This window comes from Fusarium fujikuroi, chromosome FFUJ_chr05 (assembly GCF_900079805.1).
Source record: "Fusarium fujikuroi IMI 58289 draft genome, chromosome FFUJ_chr05".
Classification (NCBI taxonomy): domain Eukaryota; kingdom Fungi; phylum Ascomycota; class Sordariomycetes; order Hypocreales; family Nectriaceae; genus Fusarium; species Fusarium fujikuroi.
Genome location: NC_036626.1, coordinates 2,562,272 through 2,571,644, shown reverse-complemented (window position 1 = coordinate 2,571,644; position 9,373 = coordinate 2,562,272). Strand labels below are relative to the sequence as shown.

Here is a 9,373-nt window from a genome sequence, read left to right as displayed (position 1 = left end):
GCCTACTCTTCCTGCTTCCCCCTTCCTCCGTATAGCGACTTATATACACGGAGTACTTGGGCACCCCGCACCTGGCGTAGCTTAGGTAGACTCCAGAGGCATGGATGCTCATGTTCACTGGCGAGTGCCGTTGGTGACGTTTAGGCCGTCCAATCCGTTTAAAAGCAGATGAGCTCCCCTTCTAATTCTCGCGTACCTCAACCCCTCCTTCCATCATTCATCATCCTGATCATCATTTTATATCTTTCATCTCGCCATACCATCACAATTTCACCTCTTCTTCATATTACCTTCACATAAAATCCAAAAGTCAGCCTATGACCACTTCCTTGTCATGCTATGGTACTAACAGGTACTGCTCACAGTGACCCGATCTCACAAGGCCAACGACCGTGATCACAAGGGTATTGCCGAGGGAACCGCGCTCCCCACGGAAAATGTCCCTCGTTTCTTTGGTAAAAACGGGTTCGCCGATGTCGACCCAAAGAAGGTGAAGAAAGACGGCTCTGGTCGAGGCAACTGGTATGTTAGCTCAATGTACCACCCATGTTGCCGTCTCCACATTTCACTTACACGGCTTACAGGGGAACCGTCAACGACGACATCGCTGACGAACAATTCACCTTCACAAACACTAGACGCCGCTCCAACAGCAGCAGCTTCTCTCACCACGTGAGCGACCTCAAGACCAAGTTTGAGGTCAACGAGCCCGAGCCGGTCTTCGAGGAGTCACTTCACGGCCCCGAGGAAGAAGACCACGAGGATCTCTCGAAGACCGACTCTTCCGAGAGCGGTCGGTCCTCATCCTAATCAGACTACCGAGTCCTTACCAAGAGATTGGTAGTCACTGCCTGCTGTCATATATGCTATGGCCAGGGCATCTTTGAGGGTTCACATGTATTGGAATTGCGACGCGAGCTTGATCTTTGCTTTACAACTACGAAACGACACGAGACTAAACGAATGAAATAACAGAAACCAAACTGCCTCCTTGTGGTGGAGTCACCGGATGAAATGCCTGGGGGATATGGAAAGGGATATCGGCGGAATTGTTGAAACCCTCGTGACTTTCAGATCTCTACGTGGATCATGCATGGTTTTATGGCCGTCTGAGAAAGTACGCCTTCCAGCGGAACAATGTATTACTGTATAACTATCTTAACTTTCGCACCAAAGCGAACAAGAAGGCTGCTTATGGCCGAAATTAGGCACAGCTAATATTATCAGATGCCTTCTCAAATTGAACAGCCTGAGTGACGGAAAAGAAGTTGATCACGCGGACAATTCGTACATAAAACAATCTTGAATTATCAAGCTCTTATTTAATCAATGAGCCCTTAAATCTCCAAAATTGATTATGCAGTGTCGGCCACTACTTTGTTCATCGATTATCAAGTTTATGGCAATGCCATGAAAGCACAACACCCAGTGCCGCTTACAACATATCTGGCACTGGGAGCAGCCGTTTTGCGCTCGAGCGTGCTGAGTTTTACGCAGGGTCAAGTTCTGGTACAACTCACTCGCTTCGATATTTATTAGGACGAGATACTGGATAGTGAGAGTACTAATTATCCTTCTTCGTTATGGCTGTAAATATCAAGAAAGCCTCGAACTTAGGAATGGCCGGGGTTTTTATCCTGCATGTGTTTGTAACATAGGTATTCGGCTTGGTGGCATTGACGTCGTTGTCCCTATATCTGCTGCACTTTACTTACCGTTCTTGAGTGGAGTGCAGCTCCGTCACCATCCCGATTCAGCATTAAAACCAGTAACACGCTATCCCCGCATGTTGCACTGCTAACCTCAGCCACCAAGGCTGATCGAACAGACCGGATAAGGCTACTTCATGGCCCGTGCTTACACTCTTGCTCGTAATTTTGCGAAAGCTTGTGGCTGCAAGGCTGTGATCACAATTGTATCTCAGATATCTATCTATCTGCCTGTACAAAATCACGATTTCCGCTCAAAGCTAGATACTGCTCCTGAGTCAGAAAGAACCAGACAAAAAAATCATATGTACAAACCGTTGTCGTCTTCTCAATTGATTCAATACCTCCAGTCGGCCTGGGTTGACGAAGCGCACCGCGACACATAACTCAAGATGCCCATTCCTCCAGCGTACCACGAATCCCTCCCTTGTAAGTGCCGTGCTCTCCAAGTCTCCCTTACTCATTCCCTTGCTAACTAGCCTCTAGATGTTGACCAGGAACCAGCCCCGGAAGCTCTGGCCGCAGCCCGTGACCTTATCGCTGCCGAAGCATCTTCTCAACATCCCCTGCCGACTTCTAATCCAGAACCCTCCTTCACGCCCGCCATGATAGCCGAGCTTGAGCGCGTCTCTCAATCCACGCCACTTGCACCGCTCGATTTAAGCCGTTACGAGGCTCCTTCTCCCGGCGCCCCTCCAGCGACCGCCCTGCCTGCTGCCGCTATCGCACATAGCTACCTCTCCTCACGTCTCACAAACCTCGAGCTTCTGGAGAAGTGGGGAAAGAACGCTTGGCTCTTAGGGAATCATGGACTCGAGGCGGAGCTCCAGGCATTGGAGCGTGAACTCGCAGCTGTTAAGCGTGAAATCGATATCGTGAACCTAGAGAGGCAGAAGAGGCAGAACGCTGTAGGGGCTGAGATCAAGACACTGGATGATACCTGGCGCACTGGCGTCGGCCGGGTGCTAGAAACTGAAGTTGCGGTTGAAGAACTTAGGAGGAAGATCCGGGAGGAGCTCGCGCGGAGGGCCACAGACGGTCAGGGGCAGTAACTCCCTAAGGTAGTACGCTTACCATGGAATATGTAGAAGCGGTCCCATCGGTTTGTAGGATTTCCCTCACCAACTCCGGCGTTTTGATACCAACATTGTCTTTTCAATAGTCTTTTAAGGAAGTCACACCGACTATAGTCTCACGGTTTTCCTCTAATTTAACGGATTGCTCGTCGATGGTTACTTCCAACCTCAGTCTCGTTGCATTCTACTGCTCATGGTGTGGAGAGATACAGCATAATGATATTGATATCAACCAAGGTCTCTGATCACTAGCAATACTTGTCTCAGAGAAGCGAAGGTGGTAGAAAACCTCACAAAACGCCTTGTCAAAGTCAAGTCCTCCGTCGTTCATTTCTCAATCCAACCGTAGGCGCATCGCCATCAACGTTTACACCCAACCAGCACGAAGCAAACCCAACAGCACTACTAAGACCAGTGACAGGGATTCCCGGCGTGTCCAACGAACCTCAATTTCATGCTTTCATATATCTTCCCTTTTGACTTAGCCGGTGTGAAGAGGATCCATCTCTTCGACACCGGTTGCAACACCCTGGTACTTGGTCCTTCGTAAGATGCCCTCTACAGGACCCAGAAGTCGCTGGAAAGCGTTCTTGCCCAGGCTGCCAACCTTGACTGGAGACGTAGCAACGATGCTAGCTGCTCGCGGGGCGTCATTAAGCAGGGCAAGCTCGCCGAAGTAATCGCCTTTCTTGTAATGGCGAACCTTGTTGTCAGGCTGTCCAATGTAAGCATCTGCTTCGCCACTCTCCAGAAGGTAGAATGCGTGGCCGGGGTCTCCTTCGTTGATAATGACCTCGCCTGCCGCAAATTTCTTTGTTTCAAGGGCATCGGCAATTTTGGAGCGCTCGTATGGGTTCAAACTTGCAAGAAGTGGAACTTCCTCAAGGAAGCTCTCATACATGCGCCTCCGAGCGAAGGTCGACTCCATAAGAATACGGCGGAAGGTAACACGATCGAGTGCCCATACAGTGCAACCGGACTCAGCTGAGACAACCGTCGCAGCTCGAGGTGCATTGTACATCAGTGCCAGTTCTCCGAACGAACCACCAGCCTGAATGTTGCCGACTTGGTTACCCATGCCATCCGGACCGGGTTGAAGCGAGCCGGTAGGATTGACATATACGTCGAAAGATCCCTTCTCGACGACATAAAAATAATCCCCCGCATCACCCTGGCTAATAACCTACAACATCTTGTCAGCATTTCGTTTTAACCTCGTGTATATACCACTCACCTTGATACCTTTAGCTGGTATCGGCTTTTCAACAAGAGCACCCAGAATCTGAGCGCTCTGTTCATCCTCGAGATGGCTGAAAAGGAAGTTTCCTTCAATAGCACGTTTAAGACGCTCAAGCTGTTCCGCAGACTTCTCGTGAAAAGGCGGTGACCAATTGTCATATGAATCAGCACTTGGCTTCAGGGATTCGGCAGAGACTGATGTTCGGCGACCAAAATTGTACTGAGCAGGGTAGCTATCGGGGTTTGGGAGGTTACGCGAAGGAGGTGCCTCAGATGAAGAGTCCCCTCCAAAGCCACCACCGAAAGGGCCAGAGAACATGGAAGCGGAGTTTGGTGAAGCCCCAAATCGAGGGTTTGTAGGAGATGTGATGGTATCGTTCTCATCTTCTTCGGCAACAGCATGGATTGCGTTGTTCGTCCTCTTTCCCCTGTCTGTCCCAAAAGGGTTGCTGTTCTCCCCAAAGGGACTGGAAAAGGGCCCAGACATAATTTGGAGTTGGAACAAAGTTGGTTTCTTCAGATGTGTTATGAGGGTATCGACAAATAGCCAGAGAATCGATCCCTGCGAGTATTGAAGGTCAACGCAGGTGAGGGGTATCGCGGGGCGAATGAGGAGAGGTTACTCGTCGTCAATTGTCTATTTACGGGTTTCGTTAGCTTCAGAGTTTTGAAAATGTTTGCCATAGAAAACACATCGAGTAATGGGCGAAGGTCGTCAAAGATCGATGATTGGAACCAAGAGCGACAAGGGATGTGCGAAGGAAATGATGAGATAATAGTAAGTGGCAACGTGGTGCTGTACGGGAATGATGCTCTGACTTACAGCTACTGAGGCGCTCTTATGGCCAAATCAACAAATGGACAGGCTTATAGGAGTGTCAGAGAGAGCTGCAGCTGAAGCCTGGAACGAACATCGATGGCATCTGGACGACAAGGGATGTGCAGTACAGGAAAAGTCCCGGGGGCGATGCGCTAGAGGTGAAGCTGGACGTGGGCTGCAATCCACGCTTGTAAAGTGACGTGTTGTGGCGGGGCCTAGATCAAGACCCTGGTGCATAGCCCATGCACAGATCAAAGAAATGAATCTATGGAGGACAAGGTGAAGGGGATGGTGAAACGCTGAAAGGAACTCGAATTGGGGGATGGGTGGAACAGCAAAGCTTGGGTATCGATCAATATGTGCAGAGCCGGCCATCCTCAACGATTTCTCGTTGAATGGAGTACCCAGACAGCTCTAAGCGCACGGCTCTTGCAACCAAACTTCCATTGCAGGCGGGAAAGGGTAGGACAGGAAGAAACAGGCTTATCACTCACGCTGAATCCTGGTAACTAGACCCTTAGACCTGAGATATGATCAAGCAGGATGACAATATCCTGTAGGGCTCTATAGATCAGGGGGGGGGCCAGGCGCGGTACAAGGGTACAATTCTCGATATGATACAAGATCGGAGAAAATCAAAAGACGACAGGAATCTCGAGAATGAAGGTCGATGTCGAGCAGCTTTGGAGATCCACGATGCCGTAATGTTGAGAGGAATGATGAAGGGGCCGGGAAGAGTTGATGAGCAAGGTGAGTGGGGTTCTGTTGCTCCAATCCCCGCCTCGTCGTCAAGGAGACTGATGGCGATGGAGAAAGTTGAAGATACAAAGGATGAAGAAGAGCCTAGCAGATGCGGGTGCGAGAAATCGAGATACGAAAGGAACGGCAACGTGAGGCAGGATGAGCGAGTTCAGGAAATGATGAATAAAATCAGGTGGATAAGGGAAGACAACAGATGAGTTATTGTCTCCTGTAGGTCGTAGCGCGGGCATGTAAGGCACTCCCTTAGCTTAGTACTGCCTAGTAAGGTCTACTAAGGCTTGCGGCTGGTAAGGTAGAGCAGATAGATCCCAGCATAGAGAGAAGGAGCTTCTCTGGTCAAACCCAAAGACCTAACCAACGGAATGGGGAGAAGTGGAGCTGATTGGGAGCTGGGAGATGCTTGCCGTCAGGGAAGCTTTCTAGAAGGTTGTGCACGGGCCTGTTAAGGGCTTGGGCTTCTCGGGCGCTTGTTCTACAGACATTTCTGCTGCTCTTCGGTGCAGCTCCCGAACTGGGAAGAATCCAAGCTTCCTGCTTCAATGAAAGGATTGGATGGACTGTAGATTTTGTCCTACTGTGCGTGCCGAGTCTTTACCTGGGTATAGACCATTATAGCATCGCCGAGAATATTTTTCTTGTTGTGGATCTGCAGGTGACTGATTTTATCCATCATTGGATGCTTTCCCTCTTCTTGACATCTTGATGATCGACAAGCCTGGCTGCCTGCCCAACATAGATAGGAACCAATCGAAGAGACGAAACACGTAACTAACGCAAATCCAGAATGTCTTTCTCCAATACTAATAGAAACTAGTGATTTATGTTGGCCTTTGTCAGCGCTCGTATTATGATGGTTTTTGAGACCGGATGGCTGCGCCAGGTTATATTTGTTTTCTTTCTCTCTCTCTCTCTCTCTTTCTTTTTCTCTTTCTCTTTTGGTTTCCTGGCTTTGATGTTAGTTAGGTAGCAAGGCTTCTGAGCTGACGCCTTTATTTCCCGAAGGCAGAATCACCTAAAACAACAAAGGGGCTAAGGAACTTGGAGCCCCGCTGCGTTCATCTCTCTGGCATGCAATAAAGATGATGGTTCTTCGCTAGTACTTGGCCACCAAACAGTCCCGACATTTCTTGTTCCCATCCAAAGTGGGCTGCAAACATCATGAGGCCAACTCATTGATCAAAGCGTCAAGTTGGCTCTGGCAGTTCGTTAAATGGTGAATTTCCCGACAAAGCTCTCTCATTCCAATGAGCTCCGTAGCAAGGATTCCAACTAACATGTCACGACACTTATCTTCTTTTCCTTCCACAATTGTTCATTCATTCTATTCGCTTGTCTTGATATGGTAATGACTTCTTCATAAACCAATTGACAAGAGTCTCTCATATCTCATGTAAAGGGAATCAATAACTTGATTCGATTCCAATCCCTTTTGGCCAGCCATAAGAAGGCCACCAGCTACTATCCTAACCTAACATGACGAAATCAGTGGCTTTTAAACCATCATGGGTAGGTACTTAGCGGTTTCTTCTTTACTCTCATCGAGCTACCCGGGTATCGTTCCTGTAATGATAAAAGTACAAAAATCCCACCGCCTCCCCTACGTCCCCATTACTCCAATCCGCGGCAAGTTTTCGTTGCCTCTTGATAGCAAGCTGTATAGGGGTGACTTTCAACCCTACAAAGCGATAGAAATACATACAACATGAACACCATGAAAACGAGTCTTCCACGACCGCAACCCAAATGAAGAAGCAAAAATGAGTTAAGCCAAAAGCCCCTGCGCCAAAGATAAAGCCGTCCGATTATATGCATTCGCCTGAACCTTGATTCCGACCTGTTGTACTGAATCACGACTCTCTTCGTCAAACGCCAGCTCCTTGCACGCCTTGTTTGCCTTACCCGTACTTTCTTATTATTATATTCCTTTCTCTCTTGGTTGTAACGCCAGTCTGCGCTTTTCACGGCCATGCGATGACGCTTCGGTTATATATGTGAAACCGGCTTAATGAGTTGGGCCCCTTTTGCTTCTGGTATCGATGCTGTCCACCTTGTTGTATGTAGATGAGCTGGACTCAACATGGATGCAACGTTTGGCGTTGTCCACTGTCCACCTCCACGTTAGTTAAGTCGAGATTTTCAACTTCGTTAGACAAGTCTCAGGACCCTGCCGCAAGGCATGAGTCCAATATGCCATCCAGCATATCACCATCCTGACTTTCCGCACCTTCCCACCATGCTTCCGTGTCTATATCCATGGCATCAGGGTAACCATTCGCAAGCTCAAAAACATGTCCTCCGTTTGCCTCTGAATCGTGTTTCTCGTCTGTGTAGGCTTCAGGTGGCTGATCACACACCCAGGTATAGTCATCCCAATTCTCCAGCTCCCCTTCCCGATATCCATATATAACCTGTGTCATTAGCACAGGGAACTGTGCCATGCCTGTGTCCGCCATCTCTAAGGACAGGCGAAGATCGGACATCCCCAAGGGGCCTCTTTCACTCGCAGCCCTGGACTCAATGGGCAAAAGCCCGCTCTTGTCTCTGGAGATTTCGCCTCGCATCGCAGCTTCTTCTTCGTATTCCAGCTGTCGCTTGTACTTGTGCGTTTGAATCCATGTCGTCCCGACGCCAAACCCAGCACTACCTGATTCACCAGGTCCATTACTCCGCGTGCGGCTGAAGACCTGTGTAAGGACCTCCTTGATAAAGGTTTCCACAGCTACCGACAGAAATTGGAGAGCATCCACTGTGTGTCCATTGACTAGTCCTGCCTCGTAGCAAGAGGGTAGCATTCGGCCGGAGATCATATTGATGTCAGGAAACTCGCCTGATTCGACCGCCAAAGGTTGAGCATAACGTTTTCGAATTTCTAAATCGAAATCTTGCACTTTGTTAAAGCTTTACCACAGTAAATGCGTTTCGATAGAATACATACTCATGTTGTTTATGCCTCCTACAGTCGGGGTGGCATCCGTCACTGTAGAAAGTTTGCGACGTGTGTCTGCAAAGATGTTGGATATGCTCTCGTGAGGATCCCACTTGTTACTGGTCAGCAGTTGGATAGGAGGCGGCTTGGAGACACTGACATCGTTCTGGACCAAATCTTTGATGCGCCTGCGGTCTCGGGTTGGCAGTTGCATCACATCTCCCTTCAACCTCCGCTCCGTGGCATCCCCGGACACTGGCTTGATCCCTGTCGTCGCCGCAGGCTTATCGTTGGCACTGACCCAGGGGGCCAGCCCTTGATCGGGCATCTCTCGAGTAACATTTCCGTATATAGCTGCAATGAGATTATTGTGTAGGTGTTCCTTGTCCCCTGGGCCTGCGAGGATAGGGTCAATTCGTTCAGAATATTCGGTCTGATTCAAGCGCCCTAAATATATGTGAGTAATTGCGTATGTGAACTTGATAGATGTTGTCGCATCTACCTATCAGGAACTCGGTCGTTGATTCTTTATATATTGCCCATTTCTCGTTGCCAATGGCGGCCTTGAGCGCAGTATATAGCGGTTCGAGATCAATTCGGGCGGGAATGATCTGACTTGACTTTGCTATCTTTGGCGCACCAGAGATAGACCCAGCAAGTGTCTTGTTGGATAAAATCGGCGTTGAGAGGCTGACAGATGGACGGCTCAAAGCCGCGGGGTCGATGTCTGGCATCTTGATAGGAGTTGAATAAGCGACAGCGTCGCGTGCGACAAAATAGCGCGGCGCGGCGCGATAAAAAGACACATGAGTTGGATGAAATGAACGGGGGCTTTGATGCG

At 49.2% G+C, this 9,373-nt stretch overlaps 4 protein-coding genes; 2 read left to right on the top strand and 2 right to left on the bottom strand.

Moving 5' to 3' along the window:
• Positions 1 to 339: 339 nt before the first annotated feature.
• FFUJ_07555 (uncharacterized protein) lies at positions 340 to 810 on the top strand (the record flags this gene model as incomplete). XM_023577821.1 is given in 3 exon segments in its annotated part: positions 340 to 352; positions 366 to 522; positions 585 to 810. The coding sequence occupies 3 exon segments, from the start codon at positions 340 to 342 to the stop codon at positions 808 to 810; spliced, it is 396 nt and encodes a 131-aa protein (XP_023431503.1).
• Positions 811 to 2,101: 1,291 nt separating this feature from the next.
• On the top strand, positions 2,102 to 2,761 carry FFUJ_07554 (related to BCAS2 family protein; the record flags this gene model as incomplete). XM_023577820.1 has 2 exons in its annotated part: positions 2,102 to 2,138; positions 2,196 to 2,761. 2 exons carry the CDS (start codon positions 2,102 to 2,104, stop codon positions 2,759 to 2,761), a joined length of 603 nt encoding a protein of 200 aa, XP_023430822.1.
• A 505-nt stretch (positions 2,762 to 3,266) lies between these two features.
• On the bottom strand, positions 3,267 to 4,511 carry FFUJ_07553 (probable CAMP-DEPENDENT PROTEIN KINASE REGULATORY CHAIN (mcb); the record flags this gene model as incomplete). XM_023577819.1 has 2 exons in its annotated part: positions 3,267 to 3,968; positions 4,020 to 4,511. The coding sequence occupies 2 exons, from the start codon at positions 4,509 to 4,511 to the stop codon at positions 3,267 to 3,269; spliced, it is 1,194 nt and encodes a 397-aa protein (XP_023430821.1).
• Positions 4,512 to 7,762: 3,251 nt separating this feature from the next.
• On the bottom strand, positions 7,763 to 9,266 carry FFUJ_07552 (related to transcriptional coactivator HFI1; the record flags this gene model as incomplete). XM_023577818.1 has 4 exons in its annotated part: positions 7,763 to 8,487; positions 8,542 to 8,644; positions 8,693 to 8,979; positions 9,035 to 9,266. The coding sequence occupies 4 exons, from the start codon at positions 9,264 to 9,266 to the stop codon at positions 7,763 to 7,765; spliced, it is 1,347 nt and encodes a 448-aa protein (XP_023430820.1).
• Between the last annotated feature and the right edge of the window lie 107 nt (positions 9,267 to 9,373).